Source organism: Ambystoma mexicanum, chromosome 14 (genome assembly GCF_040938575.1).
Source record: "Ambystoma mexicanum isolate Mex_15411 chromosome 14, UKY_AmexF1_1, whole genome shotgun sequence".
Lineage (NCBI taxonomy): Eukaryota > Metazoa > Chordata > Amphibia > Caudata > Ambystomatidae > Ambystoma > Ambystoma mexicanum.
Window position 1 is genome coordinate 112,045,021 of NC_090940.1, and position 15,688 is coordinate 112,060,708.

A 15,688-nucleotide genomic window follows, 5' to 3' on the forward strand; every position below is an offset into this window, starting at 1 on the left:
TTAGAATGGAAACAATTTTAAACATTAACTGTTTTTCATGATCCATCATGTTGGGGAAACTACCGCCCAATTTCCATTACTGCCTTTTTGAGTAAGGTCCTGGAAAAGCTGGCCATCTCACCCTAATCTCCATTCCGACTCTGTTGGCTCCCTCCATGACCACCAATCTGGCTTCACAGCTGCCAGAAGCACAGAAACTGCCCTCCTGAACATCCGCGAAGACCTGCTCTCCAATCTCGATTCTAACATTCCCTCTGTCCTCATCCTACTTGATCTATCCTCTGCGTTCGACATGATCAACCATAACACTCTGCTCAATCATCTCCGTGACAACCTGGGTATCGCTGATCAGGCTCTGGCCTGGCTGACCTCTTTTCTCTCCGATTGACCCTCCCAGGTACAACTTGGGTCCTTCCCATCTTCTATCTCCCTCTCCACATGTGGTGTCCCCAGGGGTCTAACCTCTCCCCCTGGCTTTTCAAACAATACCTGGCAACTCTCGCTTACTGTATCTCCACTTTCGTTTAGCAGCCGCATCTGCTCCGCTCATCTCATCTCTGATTGTCTAATCACCATTCAAAACTGGCGTGCCGCCAACGATCTATGTCTAAATGCCAACAAGACCGAGATCCTCCTTATTGGTTCACCATCTCCATCCTTTCCTCTCCTCTCACTCTCTGGCCGGCCTCCCTTGTCCCTCCGCCTACCCCCACCTGCGCGGCTAAGAACCTCAGGGTTATCTTTGACTCTACACTTTCCTTTTCTGCACACATCTCTGATGTCTCCAATAAGTCAAACATTTTACTTAACCTCCTTACAGGTACTCTGCCTTTCCTCTCCTTCCCTCAAAAGCTCACTTTCTTACAAGCTCTGGTTCTTTCCAAACTGGATTACTGTAACAGCCTCTTTCTAAATCTACCTGCCTCCACTCTCCGCCCTCTACAACTAATCCAGAACAGGACTGCAAGACTTGTCCTTGGCCTCAAACCCTGGGATCGCATCTCTACAGCCCTGAAATCCCTTCATTGTTTCCCAGTGGATGCAAGGATTACATTTAAAACCATCTGCATTGTCCACAAGGCTTTGAGGCCTGGGTCCAAAATACCTTCAAGTATCCCTCTGTAAATACCTCCCCTCTCAAGCCCTTCGCTCCTCTACTTCCAACTGCCTCAGGGTTAGTCGTTTTGCAAAGAAACGAGCTGGGGGTAGATCTCCGTTTCCGGCTGGTGCCTCCCTTTGGGACAGCCTCCCGGCCACCTTGAAACTTGAGGAAAACCATCTGCGGTTCCGGAGGCATCTCAAGACCTTACTCTTTGCCTCCGCCTTTGCCCCCTCAACTCCTCTGTTGATCCGTTTCTTCTCTTGGCATCGTGCACCTGGCCACCCTCAGTCATTCGGGCCCAGGTACCTGCTCACCCTGCCACCCTCCTGCACTGCCTCCAAGCCACCCTCTGCACTAGGGTTCTGTATCTGTACCCAAACAGTCCCCCTCCCACTTTTCTTCTGCACTCATCAGATAAACCTTTCTGACTAACTTTCACCTGCCACTTGCTGGCTGCACCATCATGGTTTATCGCCCTTATTTATTATTTATTTTATTTCATATTTATTTATGTTTTCTCTCCTCTGCTCTGCACTTTCCACCCCCTTGCCCCTCACCCCCTCAGATGGTGGTTTTCTTTTTTGTTCTCCCTTGTTCCCCTCCCTTTTTGCCTGGTCGCGCTCTGAAACACCTGTGTATGAGTGCAATATAAATAAAAAATAATTTCATTTCAAAGGCAGCGAAACACAAAAGATTCAATGGGTGACACAATGGAACTTCTGTTTCAGGATTAAGTTACCAGGCCTTGGGTGTCAATAATATTGGAGAAAGTGTACACATCAGTAAACATGTAGCATAAAGAAAAAGAAAAAAAAAATCACAGGTTCACAGAAATGTCAATGTTAATACTTTAAAGGCACCAGTAAAGGGAACAAAGAAAACTATCAAAGGGTGAAGTTCTCAGCAAGTGCATAACAGATGAACACATGCTGTTTCACAGGAAAGGTTTCTTTCATTGCATTCTCCTGCCCTCTGGGATTAATTTAAGCCTGGAAAGCCTGCTTTTGCACCAACTTCTGTTGACCTTTTTGGAAACGCATGCTTATCCCCACACTGCGAGGGTTGTAGAGGAGCAAATGGATCATGCTTCATAAATGGATATAGTTCCAGTGAGGGTACAGAGCAGACAACTACCTGACTCATAAAATGCTGCTGGCAGCTAAGCAATTGCTGCATAGACCAAACCACAATGGACACTGAAAAGCTGTTCACCACATAGTGGATAATAAACCTCTTGTAGAAAGAAAAGATCGGAGCAGAAAATGCTTCAGACACCTTTCAGACTGGGACTGAGACTGAGACGTGTTCTAGTCTTACGAAGCCATAAGGAGAAAAGGGCACGGGGTGATGCGGACAGTAATGTAAAAGACCAAAAGAAGGTGCATAGTCAAGGGCAAGGAAGCCAGTGCCTGGTGTCCTCCAATACAAATAAATGTATGCAACATACGTTTCTAGTCCTCCCACCTTCTGGATTACGTATCCTAAAAGCTAGGAATGTGGAGGATCCAGACATCGGCATGTGACTTCTATGTATACATTACTAAGTATTAGGAGAGCAATAACCTTTTACTGCATCACCTGTTACCATACGTCTAGTATTCCCACCAGTATAAAAGAAATGTTACATTTTAATAGAATTACCTTGACATTTTCAGTTACTATTGTCAAATTAAGTTAAGCATTCCAAGTCATCGAACACAGACCAAAAGTAGACAAAGAACAATGGCCTTACCGGTGTAAAGGCCCCTTCTGCTTGGGCATCCATTGGACTGGTAGGCGTGGCTGCAGGTAGCTGCCCAGCAGCTCCAGCCATGGGATCCAATCTGTCCATATTTGGCCCAGAAGAAGGTTGACACCCAACACCAATGTCTAAAAGTGCTCCAGATGTGTCCTTCACCGGTACCCGATTGTTTGCCCAAGTGCCCAGTCTAAGGTGTTCTTCTTGTGGCGACTCCTCCAAAACCTGCAGAACTTCAGGCTCCTCCTCAGAAGGGCTTCCTGTTACCTTTTGGCTTGGTATCCCACTGCTCCTGAAATCCTTCAAGTCAAGGTCCTTATCAACAACAACCCACTCTTTTGAATCTACCTCCTGTCGACTAGAGCCCAGGTTAACAGCCACAAATCCATTGCTAACCACAACATCCGCATGATCAGGAGAGTTGACCGAGGCAGGTTTGGAGCCATCCGGGGGATATTCCTCATCATAATGCCAAATGTGGTCCGTAAGGGGGGGTGCCACAGGTAGGCTTGCCTTCCGTGGGTGTGAAGGTGAAGCTGGAGCAGCTTCTTTCTCAATACATGAATCCTTGTGAATCTTCTCAAGGCTAAACAAAACAGAGGAAATATAGAAACTTTACAATGATGTCCATCTGTTCGATACATTTCAAAATGATCAGCACAGGTCTAGAGAACACTGACAGACACGTTTTCTTTGACTCTTTTAGTTAACAAAAAGAACCACAATAAAAAAGTTAGTAGGAAGATAGGGCTGCTTAGCGATGTTTGACTCAATTTGACTACTAGCTACCCCATTATGTTGAAAGTTATACCAACCCAAACTGATTGAAAGAGAAGGTTACCATGTGAGCAAAACATGCATATTTTGCACGTTAACACTCAGGATGGGCTGTATGAAGGATCTATGAAGATTGCTCAACACTGTTTTTACCGCAAAATGGGGGGCAAGGCCATCCGCATCCCCCGATCACCTATTACCTGACCCCCTTTTATGTACCTAGCCTCAAACCATGATGTATATTTTGTGCTGTAAAAAAGGTAAAACAAATTAAGCAAAATGTGATTAGAACAGTTTGAAAGTCTAAAAAAAAGTAAGGGATATTGTAAGAACCAGTGGTATCTTAACAATGGACCATGGGGTACTATTAAGTCACTAGGTCTTTTCAAGGCAGACCAGCAAAGTATTCACAAATCACACCCTTTACAGAAATGCTTTCATTAAGAAAATGAAATAAAAATGCACAGCCTCTTTAAAATCTACTTGCCACTTATAGTGTATTTGGTCCACTACATTGTAACTGCAACCAATTCATTTGAATGGGCTACAATGGTGCATTTATATGCAAGTCAATACTTTCAAGTGAAAAAGGCTAGGTTTTGCTCCTTAGTCACTCATAGGTCAACATAAATGTATGCTAATAAAATGACATACAAAACAGTAATCGAAAATATTTATGAGAAGTGTCCACATATGAACGTCGTACCAGGTCTCCAAAAACTTGTCAGTATCTGGCTTTGATTCAAGTGTCAGACGTTTCTCTAGCTCAAAACTGTGAATTGAGCGCAACTTCCGAAGCAGTGGAACATCCCGGTCAGGTTGTATGGCCTCTGAGCGCACACGAACAGGAGAGCCAAGACTTGGCACATTAGGTATGCCGTTTGCTGGGCCATGGCTATTCTCCTCCTCTGTCGCAGCCTGAGGGTTCAAAAAACAAAAAATGAAATGTAATCACAATCGACTCATAATAATTAACAAGTTCAAACTGCTAACATTAGGGTCCCTCATGATTAGAACCTTTCATTGATCCATACCATTGTAATTAAATCAAATAAGAACTCTCCAGGAGCCGTTTTCAAAGTCTTCAATCCGAAAGTTATCCGGAATATGGCCCTGCAGTACGTTTCTAGGCATCTTTCATTCGTGTGCACACAGTTAAACAAACAAGGTGACCACACCATGCTAGGCAGGGGAAAGTGGTAGAAACGCCCTTCAGACACTCTGAAGAAATTCTTTTAGTAAATATCTGAACACGTATCATTTTTATGTCCCCATTTCCGAGGGCTGTACCAGAACCCTGAGCCTGGTGACACTTATGGAGCACTACGTATTGCAAGTTTACTCTTTCATTCACAGCAGGGCAGCAACAATACTTACTATGCAGGTTCTGAACTCATCAAGCTCTCCCAAATAATTCCCACCTTCTACATAGCATTAGAGGCAGCAACTAACCAGAGAGGGATCAGGTACAAAACAGTTCAATAGGTAAGGATGGGCTACAATGAACACCCGGCAAGATGGGCTGCAATCTGCAGAATAGCTCTTAAACAATATGTCCCAGGAAGAGGTTAAGGGACTTGTAACAATGTCCCAATAAGTCCACTATTGCATCCTTGATCTGATTGCTAGATTGGACAGTTCATATAGGATTTTTTGCAAAGTCAAACCTGCAGGTATCAAGGTAATGGGCTAGAGTGAAAAAACTTTTAGAATCCAGATTCAAATGCAACAAGAAGTCTCATTGCTTCAACAAAAGAATAATAACATGTCAAATGCTCTTCCATATCAAGTGTGTTATGTACATTTTCAGCATGGAAATCTTTCAGCCTTATGAAGAGCCACGGAAATAAGCACACCATGCTACACCAACACACAAATGCATACCCTTGGGCCATTCCAACCCTGCACCGTGAGGACATGCTTTATTAGTGAGGATCCAAAGTGTGAATTTGTTTGTTACTTTACTATACTTGTGAGGACCTAAGTTGATTAACAACCTACTAGTGAGGACCACAATACGTCTTCACAAAGATAGGAAACACAGAACATGTGTTTGACCGTGCTGTGGTCTTCTTTACTATTATCTTCTCTTCGTTATGTGGATTCAGCCAGAGACGTATGCCCAAAAACCACAGTGGCTCAAGAACAGTTTCTCTTAGAAAATTAAAGGCCACGTCCTCAGAAGCATTCCAATACCAGTAGACACACAAGAACATCCTCCACCTCCTATCCCATCTTCCCATCTCCTGCGATACCAGATTATACCTTTTACAGAAGTAGAAAACCACAACCAGAAGGTTGAATAAATTATAATGTACTCACCGTAGTGACTAACTTACTCCTAGTCCATAGTCCCCTTTTTCCTCCATGCTATATGGGCGTCCCTCGCTAGGGACAGGAGACAACCTTTTTCACCAGACTCTGCCCACCGGCGCCACTCCTCAGTCCCCTTTGACGCATCGACGATATTACCATTGCCTAATGACACCAGTTTTATTAAGCGGAAGGATGGTGGTACGTATGGAGAAAAGCGGACTATGCACTGCGAGTATGTTAGTCAACACAGTGAGTAACTTATAACTACTCCTACATCCCGTTCCCTTTCCTTCATACGGTATGGGTGATTAAAACTGAATGTAGCTCCAGGGTGGAGAGGTGACCCTCCTAAGAAAACATGTTCCTTAATAATGCCTGCACAAATGCCGCATTAGACCTGGAACTGGCATCCAAGCAGTAGTGTTTGCAGCAGGCCACGGCGTAGCCCATGTAGCCGCTTTGCTGACGACCAGCCACGGAAAGTACCTCAGGAAGGCCACAGCCATGGCCTTGGCGCTGATACTGTGGACATACATATTTGCTGGGAGTGGTTTGTGCTGCCCCTCTTAGGCCTCCTTGATGGCCGCAACCATCCATCTTGCTATAGAGGCCTTGGAATCCTGATAGCCCGCTTTGACCCACCGAAGGTGACAAAGAGAACCTCTGATTTGCGGAAACTCTTGGTTCTGTCTCGGAAGAATTTTAGAGCACGTCCAACATCTAGACAGTGCAGTATCCCCCTGAGCTTTGTCCTTAGGGTCAACGAAGAAAGTAAGTAGCACAATCTCCTCATTGAGGTGAAACGAGGAGACTACCTTAGGTAGGAACGCGGTGCGAGTTCCAAGCACCACCTTGTCCTTATGAAAAGTAGTGTAAGGCTTTGATGCCACCAGTGCTTGAATTTCACTTACCCTGTGTGTAGACGTAAGACCCACCAAGAGGGCTGTCTTAATGGTGACTAGCCTGATGTCCATGGACACCATTGCCTCAAATTGTTTATGGGCCAAGGCGCCCAAGACAACGTCGATTTCCCACACAGGGTGTGGCTTCTTGATAGGTGGGTAGAGCCTGGTGAGGCCAACAGATATCTTTTAACCACCGGGTTGGAGGCTGAGAAGACCTCCTCCTCAGAGTTCCCGTAGGCCCCGATGGCCACCAGATAGGTGCTGCATGTGCCTAGCTGCAGCCCCGAATGTGCGAGGTGAGAAATCAAAGAACATCATCCAATGTGCAGGTTAGCGAATCAACCTCCTTTGATTCCGGGTGACAAAACCTAGTCCACTTGCTTTTATATTGGCTCCTAGTAGCATCGCCCCTAGTGCCCTGTATGATTTCTAGGTTAGCCTGTGACAGATGCAGATGGTTTAGTGTGACCTGTTCAGGAACCAGGCTGCGAGGGCTAAACTCTCGGGGGCGGGGTGGATGACCTTGCCTCCCTGCTGAGATAGTAGGTGAACTGGACCCAGCGGAAGGTGAATCGGGGGCTGATCCAAAAGGCTGAGCAGTTACGAGAACCCTGGCCTTACCGGCCACCACGAGCTATCAGAATGATGCGAAGGTGCCGCGACTCCCTTATCTTGCAGATGACCCTGTGTACAAGGGAAGTGGGAGGGAAAGCATATGCGTTCATATTGTTCCACTGTATCTGCATCGCCCAGAGAGCCCCAGCCCTGTCCCTGCCAGGACGCAAACTGGGGACACCCCCTGTTGGACCAGGTTGCAAAGAGATCCACCTGAGGATGACCCCATCTGTCGAAGATCCCCTGAAGGACCGGATTGTTCAACTGCCATTCGTAGTTGTCGGCACCCAGCCTGCTGAGCCTGTCCACATCCAGGTTGGACTTCCCCGGGAGGTAGATTGCTGCCAAGTGTATATTGTTTACCAGAACCCACTCCCAGATGTTGACTGCTAGAGTGCAGAGTGGAAGAGACCTGGTGCCACCCTGCTTGTTGATGTAATACATGCTTGTGGAGCAGTCAATTTGAATGAGGATCGCCTTGCCACTGATCGGGAGGAAGGCTTTGAGAGCGAGCCAGATGTCCACCAACTCAATGTTAGGCAGAAACCTGTGCAGTTCCCTTAGGGACCACTGCAAAAGATTTAAGACTACAGGTGTTGGCAGTAAACCCACTTGGTAGCAGTCTGTACCACCCAGATTTACCCGGTAGCTGTGGCTGAGCAGTCAGACTTCGCTCAAGAAGAGTTAGGCAGTATGCAAAGTATACACAATAGGCACTCGGATACAACAATACAAGCAAACACTGACCAGAGCTTTGGTATCAAAGTATATCATTATTTATTTAAAAACACAGTTTGAAACACTCCAGCACTCTTATTGTAAAATATTCTAAACACAGTTACTATTGTAATATACACACCCCTTTGTTTCCTATCAGATAAATCACAGTAAGACACCACTTATTTTCATACAGAGGTGAGCGCTTAACTAGATTGCACTCTGATAAGTTTGTGAGAAAGGGAGGGGAAAAAGACAGAATATGGAAAGGTACACCACTCTAAGATTCAGGAACAATGTTAGCAAGACAGAAGAGCAAAAAGTCACTGGTGGGCCAAAGTCCAAAGGCTGGGCCCCCTCTTAGAGAGAGCAGAGCACAAATGCGCCCAAGATCACACAGTTACACTAGGCTTAGAAAGTCTTGCAGAGAGTTTAGAGAGGCTTAAGAAAGTTTAGCCAGGGTGTCCCAGGCTAACCCAGGTACGAAAGCCGGGGGCTAAATCTACCCCGTACCGTCGGTTGCAAGGGAAGCCAGGCGGGACACGGTACCTTAAGTGGGAAGGATCCTCCAGCAGTGGCAGTTGTTCCTGGTAGTGGGTGCAAGTTGCGTCGTCGTCCAGGGGAAGAGAAGATCTCGACTTGGAGGAAAGATGAAGGTCGTTGCACTACCAGGGAAGAAACCAGCCGGGGAGTTTTCCAGGTAAAAGGTGGTACCTTTGTTTCGCGGTCGTGGTAAAACATGGTATCCCGGTTGCCGGGGTGCTTGGCACAGGCAAGGCGGCCACGAGGTACGTCGGGAAGGCGAAAAGACGGTGAAACTGGTTATCCCCACCAGTCAAAGGAAGAAGACTCTCCTGCGGGAGATCTCCTCTGTCGTTGGGAAAAGTGGTGAGGCAGTCCAGCAGAGCTCCACCGGTGGTGGTGTCGTGGCAGGTCGGCTCAGCTTCTCCCTCGTCAGATTCTTAGGTCCTGTGGCGACTTCTGAAGTTCCAGTCCCCAAAGCCCTGCTTTTATGCAGCAAACCCCCATTCACTCAGCCTAGCTGTCACTCAAACATGCTAAGTGGTGAGCCGGCCGGCTCACCACTTGGCCCAATCAGGATGGAGCGCGACTTGAGTTGCCTAAATTTCCCTCCACCCCTCCTAAGTACCCCAGACAGAGTGGCACCACTTTGGAGGGCTTCTGTGGAGAAGCCAGCCAAAAAGTGGAACAAAGGGCTCGACTTAGGTTGGAGTCACAGAAGAGAACACAAACGCCATTTTAGAATCAAGTTTTGGCAAAAAATACCAACCAGAGAATTAATATTAATTAAATAAACCGGCGGTATGTTCGAGGCTACCGTAAATAATTAAATAAAGATAGTAGCCTAAAACAATGGGAAATCCCATAGGAAAATATTCGCGGTTGAATATAAAAAGTAGTATCCACTGCCACCAGCCAAAACTCGATCAGGGGGGACGGAGACGTGCCCCCTCGACTAACAGACCCCGGGGCAATTGAATTGCCCCAGCCAGTACGTCCACAATATGATGGTTTGTACTGGTTCTGTTCAGAATTTAAGACTAGTAAAGTCAATGGTGACTTTACATGTCCTGGGAGACAGTAGTCAGTCCCAGGGTATGGAGTCTATACTGGGGGGTCACTATGACACCCGTGTCACTGCACTGAGGGTGCTGTGTAACACACATCACAAAAACACATGAAGCCCTATGGAGTAAAAGACCCCATAGCCCATTAAACACATCTAGATTCAAAGAAACACACTCAAATCATGCCCAAGAGTGAGGGTAAAAGAGTCTCACTCTTGGCAGGAGAAAAAAATAAACCCCAAAAATCCAGCAAAGCTGCTGGGGGACTCACTAGGTTAGGAAATTCAGCCTAAACACAGAATTCTCCCTAACACTCAAGCCAGTTGATGTGGGCCTCCTACTCCCGAAGGGACCAAACCCCATCGAAACTGTGGCTGTCCAAGGTAGCTCCCCAGCCCTCTAGGGAGGAGTCCGTGGTGATGGTAACCTGCGGTGCTGGTTGCCGGAAGGGCCTGCCTATACGCAGGTTGTAGTCTGTGCTGCACCAGACCAGGTCCTGGTGGAGATGAAGTGGGATGCTGACCAGCTCAGTCTGGGAACCCTTCTCCTGATTCCAGGAGGCTGCGAAGTGCAGCTGTAATCGCCTCATTTTGAGCCTTGTGTATTGCACTGCCAGGAGACATGCCGCTATAATGCCCAGGAGGTTTGGTACCACCAAGCCGAGGTCACTGCTCTGCTGAGGAAATGCCCAGTGGCCCTCTTGATGTCTGTGATCTTGTCCTCCGAGGGAAAAACTCTCTCGAAGCTCGTATCCCAGATGAGGCCCAGGAACGTTAGAGTCTGCATAGGCTCCAGCTGTGTCTTCTTGAGATTGCTGGAAAATCCCAACACGTATAGAGTATTCATGAGGGCGGCAGAGGTGTGGTGGACTGCCTCCGGAGACCCTGCCCTGATGAGCCAGTCATCTAAGTATGGATAGACCTTGGGCCCTGAGAAGGGCTGCCAGCACGATCATCAGTCTTGTAAAGACCGTGGGGGCTGAATTGAGTCCAAAGTGTAGAACCTTGTATTGGAAATGAAAGCCCATGACCCTGAACATTAGAAAGGACCGATAGGGCTGCCAGATCGGGATGTGTAGGTCCACATCCAGTCTACCATGCACAGTGTCTCCGCTATAAGCGCTGGGGTAACCATCTTGAACTTTTGAAGAGGAAGGGAAAGGCTCAAGGTGTAATGGTCCAAAACAACTTTCAGGCCCGCCCGGTTTTTCTTGTGTATGGCGAAAATCTGTGAATAGAAGCCCAGACCCGGATGGGAGGCTGGGACTTCTTCCACTGCCTGACTCTCTACGAGCGAGCACATATCCGCCAACAGAGTTTGTGTCCCAATCTGTGGGAGCGGAAGGGAGGCGAGAGTGGAAGGAGGGATAGGTCGGTGTTAGCCCGTGGACACAGGATGCAGGGGTCTGTGAACCTTGTGTGCCAGCATTGATAGTTGAGGGCAAGCCTGCCCCCCACCGGAGACACGTGGATGGGCGTGTCATGCCTTTTTTCCCTCCGAGGCTGTGGAGTGGGACTGAAAAAAAACCTTGTGCTTGAGCCGGTGCTGTCTCGGAGACCTGTCGGGTTGCCTGGACAGATGTTCCTGAAAACCCCAGAAACCACTGAAGGACCGACCCTTGTCTGACCGCTGGTGCGTCTGGCTGTACGCTTTAAGAGTGGCCTTAGTGAGGATGGATAAGAATTTGGCAGTCTTTGAACTGTTCTTATCCAGTTTCTCATCCGTGGTGGAATGGAACAGGTCACCACCCTCAAAAGAGGAAGGTCCAGTATGCGTTCCTGGACATCTGGGTTGAACTTGGTGGCCCGTAGCCAGGCGATCCTTCTCATGTCCGTAGCGATGCAAACGGCACGGGCTGAAGTGTCAATGTGTGCCACCGTGGACTCCAAATGTCTTGCGCTACACCTTTAGCATCCGACAGCCCCGCCTTGAAGCTAGCCTGGCTCTGTGCTGGAAGTTCCGGAAGGAAGTCTGCGATTTCACGCCAAAGCCTCTGGTTGACAGCGGCGGGCATAATATCAGCATTAGACTGACGGAAATTAAGGGAAGCGTTGGAATACATTTTATTCCTATATGCTTCCAGGACCTTCTCCTTACACAGGAGCGCAGAGGCTGGTGTAGCTGAAGACGATTGTGGCTTAGTACTTCAAGCGAAGCTGCGGCGATCAATGAGGCGTGTGGCTGAGGGTGTGGCGACAGCAAGAGGGGGTCCCCCCTCCAGTTACCTAAACTTGGCATTGAGGCGCTAGTTGGTAGGCTGTGCCAAATAGGGTATAAGCCATCCCTTTTTGCCCAGTGCCACAATGTCCTTTTGCATCGTAATCCCTGTTCTAGCCGAGGGAGGTAGAGTGAGGACCTCTGCTAAATCCCCTGACTCTGGTTGTTCCACCACAGGCTGTGGAAGACCCAAGTATTCGGCCAATCCAGCGAGCCCCTCAGGAATGCCTTGGTTGACGACAATGTATCCGGATCCTCCTCGTCGTCCGTGTCCACCAAGGTGTCCTGCTGGTCAGGTGCAGCAGGAGGAGTGCTGGGCGCCGGTAGCTGTGGCGTACTGACAGGGGCCGACGGCTGTGGAGCTGCCAAAACCGTTGGAGGGTTGGGAGCTGGCCAGGGCAGCTGGGGATGCACCGTGGGCGGGGCCGCTGGAACCATGGGCTGCATAGCCATGGGTGCCGACGGCAGGACTGCAGCGAGCATGTCCATGATCACATCCTTGAGGATGATGCCCATCTGTGGAGACCTCATGAGGGTCAGAAACTTCAATAACCTGTCTTCACAGGCCAGTGGAGTGCTTGAAGGCACAGGCATGGACTGAGGCCTGGACACACTCTGCCTTACTGTCTGCATGGTGTATCTGCCCCGTGGCAATGATGGATATGCCCTAGGCCACGTGCCCCGTGAAGACCAGTCGCACCTGGAAACCCATTCCCCCAAAGGGGGGATGGTGTCAGGAGAGCCACCATTTTCTCTGGGCGGCAGCCATCTTGTCAGGCTGCACGCCACATGCCTGTGTCGTGGTGCTTGCCGCGCTGGGCCTGGCATCTTCCAAGACTCTTCGAGGTGGAGGTTGAGGCCTACCCTGCACCTCATGACGAGTCCTGGTAGGCTGATTGTCCTTGGCTGTGTTGCCGGTAGTGCTGCGTACAGGCGCCCCCTCTGACATTGGTCTGGTACTAGGGCATAGCCCCTCGGGCGTAGACCCATTAATAGAACCTTGAGGTCCCACAGTGATGTCACCGGTAGGATCTTGGGACCCCAAGGCCAGGTGGCCGGTAGCTGTAGCAGCCTCAGTACCCGCCCTGGTCCTAGAACCTGAATGGTTACTCGCGCTGGTGCGCTTCCTGGGAAAGGAGTCACCTTTGCGGGGTGCGGATGAAAAAAGTGCCCCTACCTTGGGCCTGGACTTATGCTTGAGGAATTCCTTCAAGTCCTGCGGAGGTGAACTTCCGAAGAGCTCCCTCCACCGACCTAGCCTGTTCTTCAGAGCACATGGTGTAAGCGTGTGGCATGCAGAGCAGCCTTCCCAGCTGTGGTCGGTGCCAAGGCAGCGGAGGCAGAGAGCGTGGGAGTCGGACATAAGAAATAGCCCCTCGCAGGCTGGACATTTGCTGAAGCCTGCTGACGTCAACATGTGCCGCAGCATGGCGCCAGAGAACAGAGGTATCTGAATAAAGACATGACAAAGACAAAAAAACACTTCTCTGGGGAAGAGCGCATGGAATTACTAAGCTGGAGGCCCAACCCAGGAGCGCTGGTGAAAGCGGTCCATTCACGTTGACGCGGAAAGAGGACTGGGGAGTGGCGCCGGTGGGCGGAGTCAGGGGAGCGCATGCTCCCAGGGCCACACCCGCATACCTCAATTTAAAGGGGGAGAGGATTTCTGGTGAAAACGGTTCCGTCTCCCGACCCTAGTGAGGAATGCCCATACAGTATGGAGGAAAGGGGACGGGACGGGACGTAGGAGTACATTTTCAAATGAAAATGCTACCACACCTTCCTTTTGTGCTCTTTTCCTCAAGTAAACAAACACGTTAAAGGGGAACCACTCTTCCCATTACTAGAGACCATCAGAACATATTTTCAAACAGAACATTCATTTTCATAGAAGGCTCTGGTTTATCCACTGGAGTCCAGCTTTACAGTTTGCGTATGGAAAATTATAAACTCCTTAGATTCCAAATACAGAAGGTATTTATAATCATGTTACCAATTTATTACAGGATTAACAAAACTGTTAAGAATCCGTGTTTGCCTCTGCTGTTTCAGCCAATCAAGCTAGTAGGTGCTTCCCGCTTTTTTTGCTCTTTGTCCCGAGAGAAAGATGAGGCACAGTGCTCCTCAGGGATGGCACACCTTTTATTATGTAATAATTAAAACATGCCACTCTCCGGCCGTGTACATTCATAAGAGTGTTCTAGACTGAGGTGTGGTCTGGCATCTTCTGCACAGTTTACTAAACATGTGTACACATTTAGAAACCCACTGGTAGCAGAGGTTTTATTTATCATGAGAACATTTTAGGATGATCTCTTTTGGGAGGTTGGTTTAGAAATTATTTGCTTGTTGGGATTAAGCTTGTGTTTCCTAACATTTTCCACATCTTTGTGTAACCAGGTTAGCGTAACAAGCAGGAAGGTTTTTTTCTTTTCCCCCTCTTCCAAGCGATAATCCAATACTTAATAGATTCCATGAAAGAATATTCATTTTATTCAGAATATGCATCTAAACCTAGGAAGAGGGGATCTCGTCCTACATATATCATCCAGTGTCCGTGTAGTAAAGTCAGAAATATATATCTGAGATTTAAGCTCAACCAGTTTTCCATGTTGGAACATATGCAAAGGTGGGATCTGGTTAAATTTCTGGAAGGAGATTTAAGTTGTCACTTCTGTCTATGTAAAACACAGATAGAAACAAAGCACTTAATGCTATATTGCCCTTACTTTGAGGAAGTTAGTCGGACAACTTTGGGAGAATTTTGTCCAGATGAAACTGAGATTACACAAACTTTTTTTTGGGAACGGTGCATGTGTGGGACCAGTATGATGCTTGTTTTGGCATTGTCTAGGTTACTATATAATATTGAAGATGCCTTGTCAAACTACAATATGAGTTTAAAGCAAAACACTAAGATTGACACAGTATAATTGTTTTTATGTTGTGCTGATTTGGATGGCCTTTTAGTTGATTTTAGTTGCATATAATATTCTTTTGAAGACTGCAATGGTATTTCGACGAAATACGTGAAAGTTAAGATGAAAAAAAAGGAATATATACAATGTTAGTAGAATGAATATGTATGAAATTTAATAAAAACTTGTTTTAAGTATCTAATGTCTTGATATGTTTTAAAAGTGTATAATTCTATGTAAACTATAAACAACTTGCACTGAAAAGGCAGATTCTTCTAACGAAAAAAAACATTTTGGGACGGGTTTGTTAGCTGGTACCACGCTCCATTTTCAAATGAAAATGTACTATGTTTGAAATAAAGTGGTGGAGAAGAGTGGCAAAACAACTTTTAAAATGTAAGATACATTATTTTGCACCCTCTCATCTACACCCTTAAAGGAATAGTGTGCTCAAAAATATTATTGTCCCGAGCATTCGGGCATGTGTTTTTAAGCATACGTTGATCAATCGTACAAACATTTCCTATGCATCTTACCATAGTTTTCCTCACTTTTAAACATGCAAAATCAGGCAGCAGGGCGCGGCCATCTTGTGCTAATCTTATCCATTGCCGCATCGCCCTAAGGTGAACTGCCCTGGCGGCACTAAATCATATCCCCTGCCCCTGAAGCCGACATCACTAAACACATACGGCCCATTTCACAACGCCAATGCACGCCTCGTGTCAACGTTCTCTGCGCTCCAGCTAATGACATGTCTCCATGGAAATGGCAGGACGCCCCTTTCCTCAATA

The 15,688-nt window shown here is 47.5% G+C and overlaps 1 protein-coding gene across 5 annotated transcripts in view; it reads right to left on the bottom strand.

Moving 5' to 3' along the window:
• The window catches only part of TTBK2 (tau tubulin kinase 2), a 1,138,589-nt gene that overhangs the window by 196,818 nt on the left and 926,083 nt on the right, over nucleotides 1–15,688 (bottom strand). For all 5 annotated transcript variants that reach the window (XM_069638663.1, XM_069638662.1, XM_069638661.1 and 2 more), the window contains exons 13-14: nucleotides 4,324–4,535; nucleotides 2,835–3,426 (exon numbers count right to left, since the gene is read on the bottom strand). In XM_069638663.1, coding sequence (XP_069494764.1) covers nucleotides 2,835–3,426; nucleotides 4,324–4,535 — 804 coding nt within the window. The remainder of the gene's footprint in view (nucleotides 1–2,834; nucleotides 3,427–4,323; nucleotides 4,536–15,688) is intronic.